This window comes from Apis cerana, linkage group LG1, assembly GCF_029169275.1.
Source record: "Apis cerana isolate GH-2021 linkage group LG1, AcerK_1.0, whole genome shotgun sequence".
Classification (NCBI taxonomy): Eukaryota; Metazoa; Arthropoda; class Insecta; order Hymenoptera; family Apidae; genus Apis; species Apis cerana.
The window spans coordinates 21,039,423-21,064,986 of NC_083852.1; the positions used below are offsets into that span (position 1 = coordinate 21,039,423).

Consider the following 25,564-nt stretch of genomic DNA (forward strand, 5'->3'; position numbering starts at 1 on the left):
TAATTTGGCGCAACTGTTCCAACCGCCGCGGAAAACACATGCAGAAAATCGATCGAACGATCGGGCCGAGCCCAGCTCGTTTCAATCAAGCTAATGTTCCAATAATTTGGATCCTAAGCAGACCCAGCTCAACCTAGCTACGAATGAATGAACGGCCTCGCCTGCCTCGCACTATTATACAATACTCTAACACGCGTGTCCGAACTGATATTATTCGATTATCCACAAGTGTCGTAACACTTTTCGCGGGTGCGTAGATAAAAACGGGAGAGCGAACGATCGATATTACATAAGAAAATCAAGAACGAACGATTCTACTCCTCTTTCGAGCCTGTGTAATTCGAAGCAATAATCGGAAAACACGATACATATATTCGAAGAAAAGAATATTCCTCAAATCTAATTAACGAGAGAAACATTTTACATTTAACGGAAACTATTCGATCGAACGGAAGAAGAACACGAGGCTAAAAGTATCCATCATTTTAAAATACGTGCACATCGTTGATACACGAGCAAGGTTTTAAAGAGAACATATATACATATCTCGTGAAATTGGAACGGATTTTCAAAGGATTCTCTATTTAACATTTTTTCCTTAAAATAAGAATTAACTCTCACCTTGCTATCTGTTAGATAAATTTCGGATGCCCAAGTTATCCGACAACCACCAAGTTTCCTCGATGGCTGGTCATCGCGCCAGCGCCTCCCGAGTGACCAGCACGTACCCTCCGCTTTCTCGACGAACCGCCAATCCGTCCAACCCCGCGGCAGTAAGGACGCGTTCGTGCTCACGCGAAGACGCGGACCGACGCCGCGGCACGTCGATGCCGATTACCGACGCTTCCCCGAGCCTTGCACCCTCGTAAATGCACCCTCCTGCCCGGCGACTCCGCCTCGCTGTCCACCTGGTAGCCAGGTAAGCCAGCCAGGTTTCTCCTCCGCGGTACCGGGCCTCTGCTCCGCTCGCGTGACACGGTTGATGGTCTGATTTGAGAGGCCGGTTCGAGGATCGAGTTGGATCGTTTTTTTCGTCGAACAAGTGGAATGTTAGGGAATGTTTGGAAACGTTGCCCGAGTTGTGGAGTGCGGACAAGAGGGAATGTTGTGAGGGGATCGAGGCAAGTGGGAGATGTTCGAAAGTGTTTGAAGGAGTCGATCGAAGGTGGAGGATCTCTCCTCGCGAGGATAAGGAATGTGATACTTCTTTTTTTTGGACGATGATCGTTTTTGCAAGTTTCATCTCGAGAGTCGTCGGAGGAGGAATGTTGTGAGGGGAGGGAAGTGGAAGATGTTCGAAAGTGCTTTGAAAGAGTCGATCGAAGGTGGAGGATCTCTTCTCGCGAGGATAAGGAATGCGATATTTTCTTTTTTTGGACGATGATGAATTTTGGAAGTTTCGTCCTCAAGTTGGAATTTGACGATCATCTATGGCCGGACTATTTTTTGGGATTCGAGTGTAATTATTTTGAATATCCGTCGCGTTTTCGTACCGAGCGTGGTCGCTCTCGTGACTGGTGCACGAGGTCGTACTTGAAATTTCATGGGTCATATCTTTTTTTGGTCTTGGCCGGATAATATCTACTACGGAATCGACGCGATTATTATAACGGCCACCTTGACTTACGTTGAAATCGAGGTTCTTCATTCAAGGTGGTTGTTTGTTTCTTCTTGGATATTTAGCTATTTGATTCTATCTCGATTTCAATTTCAATTCAGATTTTATAAGACACGAGTTACCGACGAGATGGCCCCTTTTTTTTAAAACAAGAAAAGCTCACGCGCCTCCCTCGTGGCGACTCTTTGCGGATGTATTCGTATCAGATCGATAAAAGTCCGACTATTCCACTTAGTTAGTCAAAAGGAAAAATCTTGCGGAATTTCCTTCCTCCTTGAACGACACGGTCTCTCTACTTTCCACCAATTATCTTTCAACGTTAGACACACCATCGAGCATCACTACTATTGGAAAAAGGTTACATAAGAATCATTTTGCTTGTGAATAGCGATCGATAAAATCCATCAAGATACAGGCTCGATCTTAAGCACTTATATTTTTCCACATTTTGGAACGTGTTTTTTGGCACCGAGGGAACGATGATCACTTTATTTAACATATTGCCTTTTGTCGTGTCCGCGACATTATAGGATTAATATGCACGCTTATATTTACACTTATGATCGATGATAATTGTCAAGGAACACTAAGGAGACTAAGAATGGACTGGTGAGAGAGAGAGAGAGAGAGGAATTTGAATTAAAGCAACGACGCACGTGAGAAATTTCCTTGCGAATCGAACGGAAACGTGTATATATATATATAACATGTGTTTCCGTTTTTAAATGTTTCCGAGAAAAGAAAAAAGAAAAAGAGAAATAGAATCAGAAATTAAAATAATATATATGTGTGTGTGTGGTGCAACTACGTTAACATTTTCGAATTAATTGGAATCGCGTCACGAAATAATAACATAGGGGCGGCGAAAGATTTTATTCATATTGTTTTACGGCACGGCGAAGTAATTATGAAGCGACACATCAAAATGTAATTTCGTTTCGCGTGAAAATTTTTCGCGGTACTCCCCCGGCACCAATTTCCATTGACTATCAATTACGCATACGTTCGTGCTTGAAATTTAACCGCGAGATAAAAAACTTCCACTCTTTTTTTTTTATCCCGTTTTTTTCGTTTTGCAGTCTATCAATGGAAAATTGCATGGCCCGTATCCTGGTTAAAATTCAACCTCGATTCGTTCACCTCCGAATCCGTAAACGTAACATATACGTGTTTTTCATCCACGTTTATATCGCTCCGCGTACTTTTTCTTTTTTTTTCTTTTTTCAACGAGTTATTAAATGAAAAAATACACGAAGAAGATTATCAAGAAATACATTAACATACTGTTTATTCTCATTTCCATTTAAATGTCATTCTTTTGTTTTTTTTTTGCGAGAAAAATTTCAAAGAGAAATATTCCAAAATTTCGTCATCTCTCCCTTTTCTTTCTTTTTTTCTTTCTTTTAACATGCAATATTTTTTTTAGGGGGAAAGAATCTTGCGCAACGCGCAACGGACGCAACAACAACGATGCGTCCATGCAAACGATTGCAAACAGGGAGAACGAAACCTCGAAACCGCTGTCCGTACTCGCGTAGCAATTAATTCACCGGTCTTTGCTCGACTGCTCTGTGAAATAATCGGCTGTTGTACATGATCGTTACGCCGCTCGGAACTTCCTTGGCCGGCGGAATACACAGGTACACAATGTACACAAGAATACACACACATGTTAAAAAGGGAGGAGGGGTCGTTGATCCCGACCCCCGAGAGTTGCAACCCGACTGTTCCAACTATTCTCGTTAACGGTACGTTGATTTACTTTTTATTTTATTTTTTTCCCCTCCTATTTCCGTCGATAATGTACGCATCGTCGTCGATAAACGACACCTAGACGGAAAGAGCCTTAATTCTTAACGGATTGCGCAACGGATGTTTAATTAAAAATGATGTACGTCGTTTTGCCACGCCGTTAAGTCGTTATTTATAACGTCGATCGTGGGATACGTTTCGCCTGAGCCTCATTAGGCCGCCGAGCGTTAAGTTGCCGCGAAATTGAGGCGAATCCGAGCGGAGAGGTTTGTTGCAGAGAAAATTGATCAATCGGTGACAAACTCGGTGGCTCGAGTTTTGGTTTTGGTTTTTTTTTCTGCCTCTGGGGGCAGAGTTTGAGGGGCCGCGCAATTGAAAGATTAATCGAATCAACGGATGAAAGTTTGAATAAGTTTGAGTTTCGAAAAAAAACGGGATTGTTTATTCCCTCCTCGTTAATTTGATGGTTAATTTTTATCATTTTCGATTATCTCCCTTTTCGTTTTCTTTATTTGTTTAATAATAATTGGCGTAAATATTTCTAAACCGAGAGTTTCCTATAGTTTAAACGGTATCCAATCTCTAAAGCTTTCACCGTATTTTCGATTGCAATTAGATAGAGTGCATAGAAATGCAGCTGGAAAATGCAGTCGATCATGTCACGTGCCACTGCATTCATATCTCACGTTATATAGTATAATTTTCGCGGTGTCAAGGCCATTAATGAATCTTCCTGAACGATTTTCAGAATTGTATCGCCAGTATACACCAGTATACATCAGTATTCGTAGTAATTATGACGTGATTACATTATCAGACGCGGTTCAGAGATCAACAAATTTCTATCTAATCCGACGAGGTGATAAATCTTTCGGGAAATAAATTATTTGTAAAATCGTTCTTCTCAGCCGTTTATAAATAATTTTCAAGCTTAATTTATAAAACGATTCATATTTTCTCAAATACGAATCGTTTCCTAGATTTTTTACGTGCCACGTCCTAGTTGGAGCGTCTAGATGCTTTCAACGGATTCAGATTAACGATTTAAGCAACTTAATTACCGGAAACTATCTCACCAACTGGAGCAGTCGGAGTCGTGCTTTATTCATTTCGGCACATTATTTCATTCAAGAACAATTCGCTTCTTTCTTCTAACATTTGTCCAACATTTGCATCGAATACGATTCCTTTCTATTTATTTATTTTTTCCACATTTAACTGTTTACCACATTCAACGTACGAAATCAAAAAAAAAAAAAAAAGAAAAAAAGAAGAAATTGCTTTCAAGAAGAAAAATTTCAACGTACTATCATTCCATTCGTCATTTTTTTCTTTTTTTTCTTTCATGTTGTTGAAGTAGAAATTGAACGAATTCTGCTTATACAACGTTCGAATAGCGAAACATTTTTAAGATTATCTTTTGAGAAACGAGAAGAATACGTGAAATTTTCTTTCCACGAGAAAAAGGTATGGACGTGCTATCATCTTCGCCATCTCTTCTCACATCGATGGACGTTGAAACAGAAACAGTTGGTTGGAGATAGCCCCTGTGATTCACGGGTGACGTATTTCTAGAAAGCGTGCACTAATTGTCGGGGAACGTTACACGTACACGGGATACGGCAGCTCTCAGATTCTCCGTTGGCCTGTCCATTAATTTGAAACAGGCGGCCACTGTAAATCAACGCGTCCCGTGGTACGGAGCCATCGCTGCGAATCACATTTCGGCCACGAGGTCGATTCGCGCTCGATTCTTCATGCCGATCAGTGTGCTGTGATTCGAGGAATGTCATTGGACACGATGCAGATTCTTCGAGGACCGCCAGCATGGAGCGCTTCGACGCGTTGCATCGGTTTCCTCTCCTCCGGATGGTTTCTGGATCGTCCATTCCTCTGTGATTATCGATTACTTTCAATAATTCTCTTTGTGAATGGTTATTAATAATAATCCATTAGTCGTAATTGCGTAGAGTATCCTAGTGGTGGAGTCGCGTTGTGTCACGAGTCGTTTGAGTCGATTTAAGAGAATCTTAAGAGGATTAAGAGGAAGGAAGGAAGGAAGTTTAGAGAAGATGTTATTTTGGACTTTTGGTCGAGTTGGAAATGTGTGACAAAGAATTTCGTGTAAGGGGATTGTATGGGATCGATGGTTGGATGAAAAGGTGAAGAAAGGGATTTGAATCGTCTTACGATAAAAACAATTTGAGTAAGTGAATTCTTGCTACGCACGTAAGATGTAAAAAAGTCATTAGGTTTTCTTTTTTTTCAAGCTAGAGAATGTATAAGTTGTTTGATCGATGCAATTATTCGTAAGAGAATGAATAAAAGAAACGTAACGGGAATAAAACCGTACGAAGAGATTTATCATAATAAAACGACCGCGATGACCGCTTCTTACGATATTTTCATTGATCCATTTTTTAAATCATTTCATTTCGTTTCACGATTATATTTATTATATAAAAAAATTTAACACGTTCGAACTATAAAATCCCTCTTCCATGACGCGAATCAACGAAAATTTCTATCAGAAATTTTGTAAAAAATTCTTTTCCATATATCGTTTTCAATTTAACTTTATTAAAAATATTTAAATATTACCATGATCACGCGATTTCCAAATCGAGATATAAAAAATGCATCAACAACGAAAAATTCCTTGACCTATATAGAATAAATCCTGCAATTTAGAAAGAATAAAAAAAAATAAGAAGAGGAAACGGGGAAAGAAATTCCTCGAAATCCACTTTCTCGACAAGAATCCTTCATCATCGCAACGATTCATCATCCGGCGTCGTCATCGATCTTCCTTTTCTCGTTCGACCATTAATGCGAAACACAAAAGAATAGAGAACACGTACGAAAAAAAAAAAGAAAAAAAGAATACAGGAAGGAATACGAAAAATGTAGTTCAAACAGCGTTACGGTATAATCGTAATAAGCATTCGCGTACCTATCCAACCATTCCCGCGTATGAGAGCGTGAATAAAATGCGTAGAGGTTTTATGTTCGTTCAATGAGGCTCGTTACAACTAGAGTGAGTAATTGCAATCGTTCATGGAATGATCATTGATCACGGATGTTGCGCGAGCCAATCGTCACACTCGAATCCGATCTTCGAGGGGAAAACGAAGCGCGCAAGAAAGAAGGAAGAATGTAAAAAAACGTGATACAAGTCTTTTAAAACAACTGTTTATTAGAAACGAACAGACGGGTAGAATATTTCAAAGAAGGCTGATTCCTCGAACTTCCGAGACGAGTTTTTTATTCTCGCGCAATCTTGTGGTGGAGAATCGAGGAGGATGCGGGGGAGTTGATAACGTCGCGCGAATCCGAAAAAAAACGAGACCAATTCGATCATGACGAGGGCTCGATGAATGAAAAAAACGAACTTTTATTTTATTTATATTTATTTTATAAAACGAGATTTTTTCACATATCAGTGAGTCGAACGAAATTATTTACAATATTTTTACAATGTTTCGATATACAATGATAGTTACAATTTTGATGGTTTTTGTGTTTTCAGACACTTTTCAGCTGTGATGATTTTCTGTGTTTCAGGTGAGAGCGACAACGGATTTTGGCGTCCTCCGCATTTTGGTCGTCTGCATGAAGGACTCGAGGTACTTTCTTTACTATATCTTGTTGGATAACTAAGTTTAATTCGCCATTATTGCTCGAGTATCTGTTTAAGGAGGTTCTCGTTTCGAGCATTAGAAGTGTTATTATGTCAAGCAGCGGTTGTTAAAAGTGTCCCCAGTTGTTATTAACGTGCTCGGCGTCGCGTGGAACTTTTCTCGGAAAGAGATGTGTTTATCAAAGCAGAAGGGACTAGAAAGTTTCGGGTTGCGTCAGTTTGTCGACGATAGTGGTATCAAACGGCAAATATTATTACGAGGAGCTAGAATTATAAAGCGGAGAATGGAAACAACTTTGGTGTACGTTGGTCCGTTTTGCTCGTGCGCTGAATCATACTCGGCCAATTCGTGTTTGCACAACGTTGACGTTTTAGAATTAAGAAAGATAAGGAAATCGTTGAACATACAGAAATTAGAGACTTCGTTCAATACAAGTTACAAAGTTGAAGAAACTTTAATCGAATTTAACTTTAATCAATTTTTGTTTAGGAGAAACTTTCATTCGTATTCCAATCAATTCAACAAATAGAGCAATCCTCGACTCATTTAAATTTCTCTTATCGATGCATCTCGCTCTTTTTATAAATCTTCGTGACACCAACAGAGCCAACTTATTTCCTCGATATATACGAAAACTTTAAAGTCTAAACGTAACTACCTTTCCTCCAACCATACAGTCACGATGAAAGATACACTTTTCCTTTTTACTTAACTTATTATTATTAGTGGCTCTTTATAACTCGCAAGAATTCCCATAAAAACGGAGAAATTTACTTGCACAACTACTTACTCCGACAATTTATCGTCCGAGAAAATGCAATAATAATCGAAGATACCAAAAACGATCGAGATTGTGATGGAAAGAGCTGTGATAAGCTACGAATATTTTCTTATCCCCGATATTATCCAATAAGTAACTTTACTTTTAAGAAATTTGTAACTTTTAATTTTACTCTTCCAACTCTGATTAGATTTTCGGGTTACAGCTTCGGGGCCTCGAAAGGATGAGGCGATTCGAGGACGGCCATGCTCAACGACCGCCTCCGTTCAGGGTGCTCGCGGCACCCGATTACCTGTCACCCACCGCGATACCGCCACCCCCGCCGCGTGCACCCGAGCCCTACAAGATCGCGCCCTCCTCCACGTCTTCCTCGAGGGCCCACAGGCGGTCCAGCTTCGTGATCATCGCGGACTCGAGGCCTGGCTCGCCCGAGACGAGGAGTCCATCGCCGACCTTGGCCACCGGCAGAGTCTCCCCTTTTCGAGGACGCGGCTTCAAGGGACCACCCCCTCGCTCCAGATCCAGGCCGCAGTCCCCCGAAATCGCGGACGGTCGTAGGAGGGGAAGAAACGAACGACGAGGTAAGATTTATTCGTGCAGATTTTTCAAGAGGGGAGAGGAAGTTTATTACAGGGATTTTATTAAATAATTTATACGTGAATATGTGAACATTTTCTTCATCGAATTCACAATTTGCGTATCGATCACACGAGAAGGAATTATTCTCGTCGCACGAAACACTTTCATCGATGAATCGCTTTACGATAATCGTCACGTGTTGTTGTTACTCTCCAGTTTCAGTGTCGCAACAGAGCAGCCCGAGAAGAAGCCTGATCCCTCAGCCGACTCGTCAGCGTTCGACGTCGCTGAGCAAATCGACGGAGCGCCTCTCCTCGCCGAAGTTTGGCCGGCGCACGGATTCGCGGGGCCGTTTGACGGATTCGAGGAGTCGTTTGAACGCCTCCGGGAACAGCAGCAGCGTGGCGAGCCTGGCCTCCCGCCGACAAGCCGCGAAGACGCCCAGCAAGCTCTCCCCGATCCAAGGGACCCCGACGAAACCGGAGAGGACCCCGACCCAGTTCGGGGCGAAACGGGATCGATCCGGAGGGAAGGAGTCCACGCCGGCCAGGCAACAGAAATTTGCCGTTTCCCCGTCCAGGCACAATGCGTGGAACGCGAAGAAACAGAGCCAAGAGAGGGTACCCGTTTCGGGGAAGGCGGGGGGGAGCAAGGAACGAGTCACGTCTCCGTCGAAAATTCCGCTCAAGACCAATCGGGTCGGCTCGAATTCCTTGAATCCGTCCAGGTTCATCAGCATTTCTAATCAGCCCAAGGGCAAAAAGGCGGTCGATAAGGGGGGATCGAAAGGGGTTAGCGCGAGCGACGAACGCGTGAACGAGTCTGGCCAGGATGGCGGGAAACGGAGTGAAACGGGATGGAAAGAGCCTCGAGGCAGCGAGAAAAGTTCGAGCGTCGAGCGGATCCCCGATCTGCACTTGATCGACCTGTTGAAACAGACTTCCACGGCTACGGGGACGTCTAGTGTGGTGAGCACGACGGCTACCACGGCCGTCCAACCTCTTCACATCGACGCGAACGCGATTCTCCTCGATAAGGATGGCCTGGAAAAGAAAAATCTAGCCGAGGAGAGGTCGAGGAGCCAGCAAAGTAGCCTTTCCAACGACAACAAATCTTCCAACTCGCCGAACGCCGACGATTCCGCCTCTAAACAGACCCATAACAACTCGCAACTCGTCGGTTGTGGCGAGGATCATCACCACCGTCGGACGAATTCTCAGATCTCGAGATCCAACAAGTCTAACGGTAATTACAATCGGTCGAAGGGTGGCACGGAGGGTAGAAACGATTCTCCGATTCCCAACGACGCGGTGAACAATCACTCGAAGAGCAACGGTACTGGGCAATCGGCGAGGAGCAAGGGTAACGGCGCGGTCACGGGCAACGCTGACCCGGCGACTCAACGTTCGAACGATAAGATCCAGATGAACAACGCGATCAACGATCCGAACGCGAAGAATTCCAGGCCTAGCGACGCCAAGATCGTGGAGGGATCCGTCACCGTATCGAACTCGGCCAAGACGCACGAGGTCGAGTCGTCGAAAGATTCGACGAGAAATTCCTCGAGCGCGGAGAAGGTGGCTTCCGTGACCGGTGGTTCGGTGAAACAGGAGGAAGCGAGGACGATTTCGAGGTCGAGCAATAATTCGGGAACAAGAGTCGCGGCGAACGCGGTAATCGTGAAAACTACCCCCGTGTCCGACCGATCCTCCATGTCCTCGAAGGCGAACAACAACGCGTTGGCGAGCAACGACGCGAAGAAAGTGAACAGCGCAGCGGGGGGGAAGGTCGGGAATGAGGGGAGTGGTACGTCGTTGAAGTCATCCGGGGGGGTGTCGGTCGATTCGATCGAGAGCGTGCGATCCACGGACACTGGGGTGAGCGTGGACACCGTGAGGGGGGTGTCCTCGCCAAGGGAGAAAACGGGGATGCACGTGGTGAAACGGCCGCAGGAGATCGAGACGTTGAGCGGGAACGTGGTGCACCTGGAGCAAAACGGCGAACCAGCGTGAGTACGATTTATATTTCATCCCTTCTGCCACTTCTCCTCCTTCCGTGATCGAATTTCGTACACGTCTCACCTTTGAAAGAGAAAGATATATAGAGAATTTTGTGCGGTTTATTTTACGGATTCGGAAAAAGGGAATTAATCGGTAATATCGATTGGCCACTCGATGGCACTTTCTTTTCCACCGCAAAATTTCGATTTTCGACCGTTCGTCCGTAATTCCGTGATCTCACGGAATCGTATTTTATATCGGGACCGGGATAGATATTAATCTGGAAAGATCCACAAGGTGCTCGGTGACTATTTATGCCGTCGGAAGTGACGATAAATCGTCGGCCGATCCGATGCGAGTCCCGTATTAAAGGACACGGCGTGCTTGGGTGTACGTAGTGTGTGCTGGAAGGTTGCGCGTGTCGAGCAAAGCAGAAAGTGCGGACGCGACGGATCGGAAAATCGAGTTATTAGTTGGAGGGTTGCCGCGACACGAAAGCCGAGCATCATTCTCAATTAAAACGAATCACCTTTCCGTGATGAAGAGCCGCGTAACAACGAATGAAAAAAAGAATCGTTTCCGGTTCTCGAGAGTTACCTAAAATGCCTTCGTTCGTTTGTTGAATTTCATTTACCCTCGCGAGACCCATTTCTTTTCTCCGACACGAAATTATTGCGAGGGCCGCTCATTATCAATTTCCATCCGTGCCCGTATAATGAACGATGAATGAACGAAGATTAATCCGTAAATATTACAGCATTTATGAAGTGGCCCCGCTTCATTAAGACCGTGTAATCGCCAGTAAGAATCACGAAACGCTGTAGTTTATTACCTAGTTATTTATCGTTATGTCTTCCACTACGTGGTTACCCTTACAATCCGTCCCTGGATAATCGGATTTTACTAAGCAAGAATTAATTGTGCGCTATATAAATACCGAATGTGGGTTAAGTTGAAACAAGGATCGAGTGTTTTCCCTTCGTTTGATTAATTTTAACTTTTACTATCTATCGTACTTATCTATCGTTCGATGATATTTAAATTTATCATTTTTTCCCCCGATTCGTACACAATATCGATAATAATAATATATTATGTTATATTAAGCGTACGTAAAATTAATAGATTGTTCAATCGTGGAGAAATAATTTTTTACGTATGATATTATACATATTTTTCAACGAATTTCTAAAAATAAAACGAGGTTTGAACAAAGAAAGGTAAGAAGGGGAGGAAAAAAAAGGGAAAAGATCGCGAGGGAAGTTGGCCGTTAGAAGTTGGTCGCTATTAAATTGTTTTACAAGTTGTACTCACCGGGGCGGGCATCATAGACAATGTGGGGGAAAACTTGGCCCATCGTAAGATCCACAGAGTTCCTTCACCCCGGCTAGTTATAAAGCACCACCCTTCCCAGTGGTCGATGCAACCAAGCTGGGTTTATCGATCCCGCGGAGATTTACATCGCCACGGCCTGGCTCAAGGGGATTATAAATCAGAATTTCGAATCGCCTCGTTATACGAGCGTCGCTAATTAACTTGAATTGGTAGCTGAAGGAAGAATGAAGGAGAGTAGGGAGAAGGAAAAGAAGAAAAAAAAAGAAGAGAAAAGAGAATGTTGAAAACACGAGACCGTTAGACCGTGTCCATCGTTCACGCCTCCGAACCGTAATTTTTTTTTTTTAATTTCTTTTCTCATTTGACGAATTGTATTTTTTTTCGAATTCCGTATTTCGTTTCGTTGAAGCTCGTTGGAAAATTATAAAATAGATGTAAGAAAAAATCGGAATTCAAAAATTGACCGCGATACCTTTTTCTTTTTTTTTTTTTTACATTTCAAAGGCTTTTTGAAAAGGAATAATTATATTGTCCATTTGCTTCTGGAAAGGGATTCGAAAATTCGAAATTTCGTTATATTATATAGAGATTCTTTTCGAGCCGAACTGCAGTTAAAACGTGACAAAATTGTAACGTAATTCGCAATAATAAAGAGTGTGCAGTGTTTTACATCGATTTTACGATATATATACGAGTGAACCATTTAAATCGTACGTTGTATTTCTATTTATAGAGCGTTTATCAAATTTATCAATAAATGATACAATGATAATGATGGATCGATAAAATTGTAATTGTAATACGTACTCTATTGTGGTTAATCGAACTAATATCGTTAGTCTTATATTTTTCAAATCGTTTCGAAAACGATGATCGTGTGTCGCGTTGTCGTGGGTTACAAATATATCTATCATATCGCGTTATTTTGCTGCATCGATAGAGGTGGCTCGTTCTTAACTCGTAATTATAACGAGATTAAATTCTTTTTACGCGACAGAGACCCCACACGCAGATCCTCGTAATCGTACAGCGAGATTTTATTACAACCGGCCACGTTAAAAGTGACTCACAGAGAACCGCAATAGCGTGACGATGCTGCGTATAATCAGCGTACGAATACTGAAACGTCTTTACAAATATGACCGTGCTCGAGGGAGGTAGGGCTCTCTCATGAAAATGTTCCATCCAACGTGGAACGAATAATTCATTGAATAATTCATCGCATCTCGTCCTATCGTGTACCTTTATTCATTGAACTAATTCTCTGAGAGGGAATTAAATTGGATTATTTTCAAATTACCACCCCATTGTGACGAGTTATTCATATGTATATATATATATATATATATACGCAAATTTTTCGTTCTTTCTCGATAAGAAGCGATTGGAAAATGCGTATACAACAAGGAATTAATTTTTTTCCTTTTTTTTTTTAATATCTCGGTAAATGTAAAATGGGCAGTTCGTATTTATGGAGACATTACGAATGCAGAAACAATTACCTCTCCGTATAATGGAAAGTTCTAGGTGAAATTTAGCGTGAAATATAGTTGGTAGTTTAATGGCGAGCTATTAGCTTATTTTGAACGCGAAGACAATCCTTCCAACTATATTTAATCCTTCCCAATTTTAGTTTCAAACGAGCAAACGCCCACGCGAAAGTAATTATTTCCACCTTAACGACAATTCTTAACCGAGCTTTAATCGCATTAAGCCCAAGAGAATTTTCCAGCATTTCTCTCGAGCCAAGGAGGGCGCACAAGTTCGCTCGATTCGATCCAAATCCAAATCGATCTCGCGTTACCTTTTCATCTGGTTCGAGACCAGATCCAGTAGCAAACAACTACCTATCCGTAGAGGTGCTCTGAAAATAATCTTTGCCAAACCCACGAGGCGCACAATATCGTTTTTGCTCGTGCAGCCATCAGCCCCGTGTGGTTCGAGCAAATATTATCACATCTATTATTAGTCGATCGTCGGTTGGCGAACGGGATTCCTCTAAAAACATGGTTACACGTGCACGCCATTTCCGGCCTGTTGAACGTAAACGTACGCTAGTTGCCATGATCGATCCCTCTTTCGTTTTGTTGCATCGAATTCCGTCGGCCCGCTCTTCCATCTCGATCCTCCTTGTTCTCCTCCTCCTTGTTTGTTACGCCTTGTTTTTAGAAAATACCACACGGCTTTCACTTATTTTTCGGCGTGAAAAATATTTTTCTCGCCTTTCAAGCGCGAGCTCGTTATCTCGACGAGCGAAGTTTCTCTTTAAATCTTCGGAATCACCGAGATTCCAATGCTTCTCCCGAGAGGAACTATAGATCTCTCCTCGACCAGGTATCATCCACTTGTCAGACGTGAAATTCTCGGCGGAAAGTTCTTGGACGTTGACCTTTTTGCTTTTGCGAGATACGCGCACGTGCGATTGAAAAGTAATAAAATGACGAGTTATGAATAAATTGTCGTCTCGTTGTTGTTTGGATGAGTTTAAGGAAGTTGGAAAATTGTCTTTTTTTTCTTTTAATTAAACGAGCAACAAACAGTTTACCGCGGATGCAGTCGGACAGCTGCGTGTTATTAAGCTCTGGATTTCTATTAAAATGCAGTGCATATTAGAAAAAAGGTTTAGCTCGTTCAGAAAAGAAACGTAGATAAAACGAAAATGAAATGTGATCAATATTTCACGCTCGACATTTCGAATGTTTCACAAAGGTAAGGATCGATATTTCAGAATCTGGAAACCGAGATCCTCGTAAATAATACATACGCGAATAACGCGGTCATCTTTTTTCACGCCTCGATATATATTTATAATCTCTTTTCAGATGTAAACGATTCTCTTCCCTCGAGAGAAGTATCAATAATGTATGTTTTTTTTTTTTTTTGAAAAAGAAAATATATCGCGATATAAAGCATGCAAAGCATATTCCCCCTGTAAATCAATCACAGAATCTCAGAAACGTTTTCTGGTATGAAAGCAATTGTACCGCGATTTATTTAACTACGAGTTACAGCGACGATAACACACGTGCACCTCTAGCGCTCATTTAATAAACTCCAAGTAATATCCGTCTTCCAGCCACCGCTTTCCAACCTCTATTTTTATTTCATTCGACACGCTTCGCTTTACGTCGAATTTCGAAAAATTTGACGTTATATTTTGACGTTTCACGTACAAAAATGAATAAGATTTAAGAGTTAATTTTTTTCGAAAAAACAACAACAAAAAGAAATTATTCTTATAATTGCTTTAATTACCATTTACAATAAATATACAGAACATTCGAATTACCATTCGATTCCGTATCGCGACATTCGCGAGAGAACGTAATCCAAAATAAATAAAGCGAGTCATCGTGAAGAACGATCGAGGAAAATATAAACGAATCAATGTACGAATTTCGATCGAGCGTCATTCGTTGGACGAATGGCGGCGAATTAACATCCTACGTAACGCCTTGTTGAATAATTCGCTGGTTGGGCGTGTATTTGGGACTGATACAACCAAAAATGGACGTAACGTGGCCACGTGGATTGACCGACGGGCCGTGAGGATCGCGTGCGAGGTCCAAGGTCGAGCCACGACCACCCCTCTGTATTTCACCCTCTCTCCTCGACTTCCATTTCTTCTTCATGCGCACCAGTTCTTCCATCCGGACATTTCTCAGCCGACACGCATCGCCTCGTGATTTTTTGGATTCGTGTCAAACAGGGAAGCTGAAACGGCTCGCGTGATATCGCGGGCGCCTCTGAGAACTAGCTTCTTCTTCCTCTTCTTCTTCTTCTTCTTCTTCTTTGTGTTCTTTTGCCCCAGTTTTTTCTTTTTTTTTGCGCGCGACATTGACGTCAATCTGTTGGACGTTTATGATACCATTTAACTCAACTTCATATTTCTTCACGCTCTTAATTGATTTTAATAACGGTTTTTTTGTCATTGTTACGAATAATGATAGGGTATTATACAGGGTATAATGTAACGAGGATCGCGAACGAGAAGGAGTTGGGGAATCGGGAATGTTATTATGACGAATTGTATTATTTGTAGGATTGAATAGTGGATTCGTATCTTCTTTGTGAATTGGCTTTATTCGATTTGCAGCTCCTGTTATGAGCAGTACTGTTGGGAGTCGTGTTTGCGAAGTGGCATTTATAGGTCAATTAAATGGTGTATTCTCGAGGAATTAGTGTAAAGACTTGGGGGGTAATTAGAGACGGTCTATGATTTAAATTAACAATGAGTGGGAGAGAAAGGTTATTCACTGATCCAAGTTTACGATTCTAGGTCGTAATTAAACTTGGAGTTTAATAATGATCAGCCAAGGGGCTTGTAATTATCAAGGATTGAACATTAGTTTTATATTTTTGAATTAATCACTTTGTCGAAGCTGATTCTTCTTTTCTCGTACGTTCGAGCTAATTGCTCGTCGTGGAGAGAGAGAAAAAAAAAAATAGAAAACGTATAATTTTTTACAGTCACTTAGACTTTCCAGATTTCTAAATTTATGTCGAGCAAACATATTAACGATGATCATTTCGAAACAAAGGTATGCACCGATATAATTGTATCGATAAGAACGTTACGGTATCTAAGTACGTATACAAGTTGGCGTGAATTTATTGCGACACAACAATATATTAGTAATTATCAGAAATCAGCCATATACCACTTTGACACACGCACACACATGCACGCACGTACACGTAAATATACGCTATTGCTTAATTCGTTTCCTTTTACTTCCCTTCCCGCGGCCATTGCGAGCACAATTCCCAGAAATCACGTAATTTGACGAATTCCCGCGATCACGCGCAGTTTGCCCTAATTTTTTCACAACGTGTTATTCGCTATTCTTTTTTCCCTAGAGAGAGGTTCCGATTTCGAAAAGCGAAAGGGAGAATCGAGGCTTCGACACGTGTGATCGCAAAATTATCGATTATTTATTCGAATTTCAACCCCCTTGTTTATGTTAATATAACCCGTGTCGGTCACGTAACTTAAAATTAGCTATGGTACGTGTAAACCTCGCCGTTTTCTTTTCTTTTTTTTATAGCGTACGGTTTTTATTACTTAAAACGTGCAGGCCAATTTTTTCTACTTAAAAAAAAAAAAAGAAAACACGAGAAATGCTCCCTTTTTGAGGAATTCGATCTTTGCTCCAAATTCATTCAAGGAAGGAAATTAGTTGTGCAATCGAGATATGTTATCTCATCGGTTCTTGCTCTAAAAACACGCAAAAGACGATATTGAAACGGTATAACGAGGCTGATCCATTTGGTGATACACCACGAGCGTATCCCTAATTTCTTCTCTATTCACTTCTGATCCTGCGTGTAATTCCTTGAAATTAGTTTCGCTCGTAATCTAACTAATTACATATAATAATTTAATTACGTATAATTAGAAGAGGAAAGTGCAGCTATTGTCTTTTGCGAATTTTTAGAAACGCCAGATGCCTAGAATTATAATTGTAACTTGTTATCTAAGTAATTCGATTAGGTATTTTTTTAAAAAAAGTTATAATTGTAAATTGGGATATTAAAGCTTTTTCATCTAGAGATGGAATAGCTGTAATAATCACATTTTTTAAAAACAAATTTTCGAAACGAATCGAGCTATTCGATCCAGATTGCTCCATTAAGCGCTTTGAATTTATCCAATCGCGAGTAATTGGAGTATGTTTATTATGATCGTTCAAATAGTTGAGAATGATTAACTGGGGCAAAGCGATCGTGGATCGCTCGTTTTGTTTAGCGCCACCGACAATTCTCTAATTGCGAGCAAGTGAAAGTAATAACAAGGTAATCGCGTTGCTGAAAGTTCCTCCTCCGGTCTCGGAGGGTTAATGACGCCTGCACACTGTAAACTTTTAACTGCACGATTTTGGCGGCACTCTGTGTCGTAATCGCCCCCCTAGAATCGCCGCGCTGCCAACTTTTAATAGTTTTGTTGAACGCGTTGCACGATTGACATCCATTTTGCACGCGTTCCATTCTGCAAATAAAAATAGCTAAAATTTCGATGGATAGCTTATAATTAATAGGTGGATTCAATAGAGATAAATATATTTTTTTAATGATAAAAAGATAATTAATAATAGGGGGGGGGGGGAAGAAAATACAGATATCTCGTATAACAGAGTTAGAGATTCAGATAGCATGGAAATCCAAAATCTTTTAAAATTTATAATGTTGAAAATAGGTATTTTCTCTCCATCGTATTATCTTTTTTCGAGGAGTTTAGTCTCGAATCTCTTCATCTAAACTTGCCGTAATTTCACGATAACGTAAAGTGTACAAAATGAATGAAGCTCAAATTAACTTGCCACGGCAGAACTTTTATATCGGCAGACCAATTTAAAAGATAATTTACATTTTCTCCAGTCGAAAAGGTTTTGGTTCAACTCGTTCATTGCACGTAACTTTTTCTTTCGTTGCATACGAAAATTTCTCCCCTTTTATTTATCCAACAGTTTAACAGTTATTATATGTTTTATTTAACGGTTTATAGGGCCACGTGACTGTACGCAATACATCAATACCACTTGCAAGACACTATTATGCCACGTTTCGCATAATTCTCCGCACCGCATAATGATACGTTTCTTTATGTATCACTTATCCCACAAAACGTTATTATGAAACGTTATTATCAGCTAGAGTTTTATGACAGCATGAAATGTTCTCCAAGTATCGATTATTAATCGCAAACAAATGTTGAAAGATCTTGTAAACTAATCGTCGAATCGATTATCGAAATATTTTTCTTCCCTTCCTTTTTCTTTTCTTTTCTTTTCTTTTTTTTTGGGGGGAAGTTATAATAATATTCCGGGAAAAAAATACGTGGCCTTATAATCTCAAATGGACATGCTAAAGGAGAAAGTTGGCGTCCAATTCTTCAGGGTCTCGCGAGCGAACGGCGCTCGCACGCGCATTTGGCAAGACTAGTCTCACGAATCAAAGTGGCCGCAATTAAAGAAGTGTTCGTGCCATTGAAATATCGTTATGGATCTATATTTTCAGTTTCCGTCAGCTGTTCAGAAATCACGTAATATGGATATTTTATTATACTCGGTGCATTCCTGTTTTTTAATTAAACGTCTCCTCTCTAAAGAAGAAATCAAAACATATTTTAATTATAATTTACTCTCGCCGTTTTGCTAAAAATTTTTCTCTTATCTCCAAAAACTTAATCCTGAAACTGCATTTTTGCAAAATCAAAGAAATAAATCCTTTTCCAAAAGGAAACCGTCAAGCTATCCGAGTATCGAATGTTTATCGACATAATAACAAAAAGAAAAATAAATATATGAAACAACAAGTCAAACCAAACCGGAAAAACAAAGAAAGAAAGAAAGAGAAAAACAAAGAAAGAAAAGAATAATCGAGTCACGAGAACGTCGAGCGAATAAGAGAAATAAAAAAAATGCTGGGAAGAAGGGGAGGGAGGTGGAAATCGACGTGAGCGCCTTGAAAAAAACGCCGATGTTAAGGTAAAGAACTTCACCGTGCCCCGGTGCTATCGATTTCGCGGTCAACCGAAGGAAGTCTCTGGTCCCTGTACGTGTAAGTAAGTAAGTAAGTAAGTAAGTAAGTAATGCAGTGTCGGCCTAAGGAGAAAATCTTTGCGTGACCGACCCGCTGGCCGGCACGGTTCAGTCCACCCTCTTCGCTTCGCCGCCCTTCGATCTGGCGAGGCACGGCCAACCCCCGAGGACTGCGGCACCTGCAATCTTCGTGCGACACAGAGCAGCGATGCTCTGTTCGCCAGCCGGACAACACAGCCCTCTCCACGATCTCTCTACGCGCCTCTATTCCATTCGAAATCGATCCATGGGATTCATCCTCGGTTATCTTTGCCTCCGCTCGCCGTGAACCGCGCGGTATTTCCGCTCGGCCATCGATCACGAGAATCCCACCGTTGCTCATCTTGCATAATACAACTACGGAATTAGGAGGTAAGACTCTCTCTGTCTTTTCGACGTGCGTTCAACCGTTTTACGGGATGGTTGGAGGTGTTGGAAGACGATAATCGGTGGAGTGGAATGGAAAGGGAGTAGTGGAGAAAGGATCGTATGGTAACACGTGGGAGTTTTGTGCACGTTGCTCGCCGATCGATACGAATCTTACGCGTGATATCTTGGATTTGTGGAAACCGGTTGTGAAAAACAGTTGGGAATAGTGGGAATCGATTTGATTTTGATCCGATATTGGTTTGATATCCGATTGTTGGGTCGAGGAAGGTTTGAAAGGATATGGATAATATAGAGACGGATTAATTATTGATTTCTGGCTGTTTCGGGGCTGTTTGGATTTGATGAAAGGATGGGCCTTAATATTTTGCGATTTAATGTATCGTTTTTATTATTCTTCAAGATTTAAGATCGATAAAGGAAAAAAGATATTCACGTTTGAAGTGAATTCTCAAACAATATATGTTTATTACTTTATGTTTCGCCCAGTGAAGCCTACGTGTCTGACTAGCGCGATGCATATTCACTGGGGAAACACTCAACGTCACGATCACGGTACAATTAAACATAACAACTTCCTACATCGTTGAAAAAGAAAAAATAGAAATAATTTTCTTCTCAGTGTTAATACAATGTGACGCACAATTCATAATAATAATTACGACATCCAAATATTAACCAATTACTCGAAGTCCAATTTAAGAAAATCTAATTCCAAGATTAAGCAAACCCCGATCTCCCGGATTTACCGATCCCACCCTCGGAAGAATCGACTTCACCTCGACCTAAATTTAACCGCGATACACTTGAAAAATTCAATGGCTGCCAACTCGAAGGCAAGTATCGTCGTTCCTTTCCTACCTGTCGTCATCGACGCCTGTCATTCCTTTTCTTAATCGAAAGCTCGTTTATCGAATCGATCGTGCAAGCGTTTTCTTTTTAATAATGCTAACAGCCAGTAACAGGGTGCGGTCGTCCTTCGATTACAGGGTGCTGGGCGCCGCGAACGGCATCGGTGAAGGCGTACCCGAGAGGCTTCTTACGCGTTGGAGAAGATCCCTGAGTCGTTGCTGCGAGTGTTGCCCGAGCATGAGGTGTCTGGCGTGTCGTACGGACTCGAAGGGCCTCACCTGGCCCGGAAACCATGCCAGGATCATGAGGATCGTGAACAGGAACGAGCAACTCTCCGCCAGAGAGAACGTTCCTGCTGGCTGTTGGTCTAAATTCAAGAACAGATGCAGGTACTGTAGAAAATGGATGAAAATTATTTGGAATTTATAATATTATGAATTTATAATGATTATTTCGAACGAAATTTGTTGTTGAAATTTTTAATCAACGGAGAAAATGAAAGAAAAAGATACAGGATCAGAGGATTTGTTTCGAATAATGATTTGGATAATGTGATTTCTAAAGTTTTTTTATTATCTTCAATCAATACGTACACAATATACATATATAAATCGAGTAATTTATTTCGTTGGAAAGTATGATGTAGCATGCAGCAGATTATTACGATGAGATTAAATTAATATTGTGTCTCTAAAGAATTCGTCCAAGGATTTGTGTGACGCGCTTAATGACTCGCGTCACGATTGGATATTTCATTATTAAATTATTAATATTCGTACTTTCTAACAATCTTATCAAGAAGATTGATTTTATCTAAATTTATTTGGATTTACTTGGAACGTTTCCACGAATCCGTATTAAAATTTCTACGCGCATAGAAAGTAGAAAGTAGACTTCGTAACTGAAAGTTAAATTAAAAATATAATATCTCCAAAAATTATCACAACTCATAAATCATTCTTCTTTTATCATCAGATGCAAACGACTGAGGGAGATGAAATGTTGCTCAAGAAGATCGAGAGTCGCGCCTGCCGAGGCAACTGTATGCTGCCCACCGGAAAGAAGATTCGGCGCCATTTGCCGGCGTCTGTTCGACAATTGCAAATGCAAGCGGAGCGCCGAGGCAGAGCGCGCAAGAAGCATACGTGCCAAGCACAGTCTTACCAGTGTAGCGCCACCTCCTCTATCAGAGGTAAATTATCTAAATTACGACCAAAGAAAAAGAGAATAAACGAAAAGTTTATTATATCAATTAAGATCCAATGATAGATGGTGACCGATATCGATCTTAGAGGCGACTGCAATTTCTGCAATTCTATTTCCAACTTGAAATTACACGTTATTAGAAATGTGAAATCATTGATGTACAAATCTCAACAATCGTTATTGCGTTGGATCTTTATATATTACAGATATAAAAATTACACTGGCCCTGCCCTAATGATATATTATTTTTTTTAAATGACAGGAACCGAAAGCTAAGATACCGGATGTCCTGGTAGAGCACAACTCCTTAATGCGTGGCGCTATTCCCTGTCTACCAGTTCCTCTTGCTTGGTTTTGTCTCGTTTGGAACGTATTACTGCCTGGCTCTGGTAATATTCCCCTTATTGATGATAAAAAAAAAAAGAAGAAGAAGAAGAAGAAGAAAAAGAAAAAAAATTGTTAAATCGTTACCGGAAAATTTAGACGAAAAAAAACCAATCATCAAATTTTTTTTCCAGGTACGGTATGGAGTGGTTTATTTAATCTATGCACCGGCCAACCAAGATTCTCAGCGGTGGCTGGACTGAAATCGAGACTGGGTGCGTTCGTGGTGAACCTGGTGGTCGGGGTGGGTCAATTATTCACCGTTTTATTCTGCCTGGTTGGGTGGGGCTGGAGCATCTGGTGGGGCGTCACTTTGGTCCGTTTAGCGAGTAAGTAATATTAACCATCGATCCAAAATCAACTGTTCAACCGAAGCTTTTCGTGCTCTTTTAATGAGCCATAATTCAAGCTGGAGGGGAGGGGGAAAAAAAAGTGTTATCCGCGTTAAAAATGGATTTAACCTCATTCCTTCCCAGAAAGAACAATCACTTACCGAGATAAGAGAAAATTGAAGTTCTGCAATTTAAAAACACTGACTCAAAAAGTCGAGAAGCATTATTTCCTTTTTTTAATTTTTCAATTACTCCAATTTTTTTTTCGATAATGAAAAGTACATATATATTCGAAGAATATATCGTTAATCGAAGGTAAATTTTTCCTCCCTTAATGGATAACAACGGATGATAATAATTAAAGAACTGACAACAATGATTTTTTTATTTAGGGAAGTACAAGAGGTTCAAGGCCTCTGAAGCGGCCAGCAACGATCCGGAAAGGGGGGCGAGGGATGAAGAACCGGCGGCTCTACCCCCAGGTGTACCGAGTCAAGCCTTGAGAGGGATGGAACGGGTTCGATAATAATCAAAATAACGAACACGATTCCTCGATTCTTGCCAGAAATGATTTTTATATCGTTCGTCTTAGCGATTTTTCACTACGTGCCTTCTCGAAAGCTGCGAACAGAGAATGGAAACTCTTCGCTTGTTGGACTCGTACGCTAAAAAAGATCCATTGAAAAAGAAAAAAAAACAAAGTAGTTTTTTTTCTCCTCGATCCGTACGATATTTTCTACGAAATTGTAAAAGACCTCGTTCTGTTTTTTCACAATTTATAAATAAAATTCGAGGAACTTTTATTGTCGAAAAATAACTTCGTTCTCGAAAGGACGATATTGGAAAAGAAAAAGAAGAAGAAGAAGAAAAAGAAGAAGAAGAAAAGAAAAGGAAAAAAAAATAGAAAAGAAAAACGATGTTATAAAACGATGTTATAATGGTTCGCGATCGAGGAACGAAACGAAGTTCTCGGAAATTAATCGCTTTCAATGAAAGCATACCTATGTGTGGCGTTCTTTCAAAATGTACTCGTTGCGTCGAACGAAAATTTTTTTTTTTCTTTTTTTTTCATTCTCGTTCATCCTTTGTTTCGTGCTCACAAATATGATATAGCTTTTTAGTTTTTTTATATTTTTTATTTATTTATTGTTCTTATTTTTTTTTATTTTATTTTCGAAATGAGAACGTCTCTCGGCGGAAAATCAAAGAAGAAAGACAAAACGTGTGACCTTTTTTCTTTTTCCTCTCTCTCTTTCATTCTTTCTCTCTCCCTCTCTCTCTCTCTCTCTCTTTCTCTCCCCCTCTCTCACTCCCTCGTTCGAAGGTATTTTTTTTTTCTTTTCAACGTCGATGGAATAAATACGTTTTGAAAAAACGCACTTTATATTTTTACAAGCGCAAAAACACATATTATATGTATACATACATTCATATATTCAACTATCCGACTTATTCAACTTACAACTAAAAATCCTTGTAAATATGAAAATATATTACTTACATCGGTTTTTAATCTAATCGCTGCTTCTGGAATTGTTCCCTCCTTTATATCTCCTAATCGCAGTGTGGGGAGGATTCTATGGTATTTTTTATCATTTTTATTATTATTATTTTTTTTTATCTAAAGATCAATAGCTTATGATATCAGTCATTGTCGCAATGAATTTTCGATTTTTAGTGATATACAAGCTTCCGATATATTCCATCGTTTGAAACTTTTATTTAACGAAACAAGGTTAGTGAAAAATTAGTGAAAAAGGAATGTAATGGACCCTAAATTTTTGTAGAACGGTAACTTCTCTGTGTTTTGTCTGGAAAGATCGCGTAATGTGTCACGTGTTACGATCAAGTCCTGTGTTGTACAATTTTCTTGCGATCAGAAAGTTTCGTGCGATCGATATGTCAAACAGGGATGAAATTTATCTCGGTAATTTCAATTCCATGGTGTCTCTATGTTTAGAATTTTTCGTTCCAAATATCGAAACGCCTTATCCTCTTTTTCCTTTTTTTTTTTCAGGGACTCTTCCGTTTACATTTAAATTCAATAGGATATATTATCACATCCGCGCGCGTAAGGACGATTTTCTCGTCGCAACACCACGGAATCGGCCTTTCCCCTCAAATGTCAAATAAGATTTTCCGACAGATAGACCGTGCCCTCAATCACTGCATGCGACGGAAAAAATGAAACACACCGAAGGGAGTATATCTCGATCGATTTCGATATTCTGGTTTTCGTGCACCAAAAGGAAACAAGACACAAGAAACGGTCGAAAACGATTAAAAAACGTGCGCATGCTTGCGGCCAGAAGGAGATCTAGCGAATAACTACAAATAAAAGCTCTCGCGAATCGATTGCATGCTCAAGCAACTCAGCTCTATTTCAAGCAACCCTTATCAAGATCCCAGATTATTTTCGCTTTATCGAAGGGCTCAGCTCGTCCTGACTAGATTCTTACAATGTTTCGTCACGAGGATACGCCTCGATCCTCTCTCACTCTTGAAAAATGTCCCTCGCGTTGAGAAGTTTATATATAATGATCGTATCGAATGATCCAATGATCCGTGGATCTTGGCGTGGAACTCGATTTAAACGGAGATAAAAAAGACGAATACGAAATCGCGAGATTTTAACCGATGTTGACTGAAATAATACATTTGATAACGGTGTAAATTTTTTAACATTGAAAACAAGGAACACCGTATACAAAGTGTTACATTACTATATTCGTGGAAAAAAAATACGATAAAGAGTTTTTCTTTCTTTTCTTTCTTCATATAAATAAACAAGTTCGTAATTTGCTTCGACCAACGTTGGTACGCGGACGTCACACGCGATCGTATGGAAATACGGTGAAATTTATTAGGGTATTTTAGGCAATAAAATAGTCAGATTTCCACGGAAGAATCGCACGAGACATCTTATCGCGGCATGGTATTTCGCGAGGCTTGAAAATACAACGTTGTTCCCGCGATTTGCACCCCTTTATGCTCGCCTTGGAGGAAATCGTTAAATCGAAAAAGAGAACGGTCGGAGTTATGTGAGGCGCGTCGGATGTATTTCTTTGTCTGCAAACTGGTGGTGATTTTGTGACAAAGATGGCGTAGTTCAGTGTC

At 40.6% G+C, this 25,564-nt stretch overlaps 1 protein-coding gene across 7 annotated transcripts; it reads left to right on the forward strand.

Annotated features, from left to right (window-relative positions):
• The first annotated feature begins 640 nt into the window (after positions 1-640).
• LOC108003219 (protein stum) lies at positions 641-23,965 on the forward strand. Of its 7 annotated transcripts, none has more exons than XM_028669395.2 (10): positions 641-919; positions 3,045-3,366; positions 6,935-6,996; positions 7,998-8,373; positions 8,588-10,379; positions 20,663-20,914; positions 21,501-21,717; positions 21,994-22,120; positions 22,250-22,444; positions 22,840-23,965. In XM_028669395.2, exons 2-10 carry the CDS (start codon positions 3,288-3,290, stop codon positions 22,971-22,973), a joined length of 3,234 nt encoding a protein of 1,077 aa, XP_028525196.1. In that variant the 5' UTR covers positions 641-919; positions 3,045-3,287; the 3' UTR covers positions 22,974-23,965. The 7 variants fall into 7 exon arrangements, with proteins under 7 accessions (XP_028525196.1, XP_061926822.1, XP_016920843.1 ...); XM_062070838.1 differs by having other exon boundaries at positions 647-919; positions 3,045-3,258; XM_062070839.1 differs by lacking the exons at positions 641-919; positions 3,045-3,366 and adding exons at positions 4,793-5,265; positions 5,341-5,576.
• The last annotated feature ends 1,599 nt before the right edge of the window (positions 23,966-25,564 follow it).

What these genes read in the sequence shown, in the direction of transcription:
- LOC108003219 (XM_017065356.3), top strand. Translation starts at nt 5,157, where the DNA reads ATGTCATTGGACACGATGCAGATTCTTCGAGGACCGCCAGCATGGAGC. An exon ending in GGGAAGAAACGAACGACGAG is followed by an intron (nt 8,374 to 8,587) that starts GTAAGATTTATT and finishes GTTACTCTCCAG; the next exon opens with TTTCAGTGTCGCAACAGAGC. An exon ending in CGTATTACTGCCTGGCTCTG is followed by an intron (nt 22,121 to 22,249) that starts GTAATATTCCCC and finishes TTTTTTTTCCAG; the next exon opens with GTACGGTATGGAGTGGTTTA.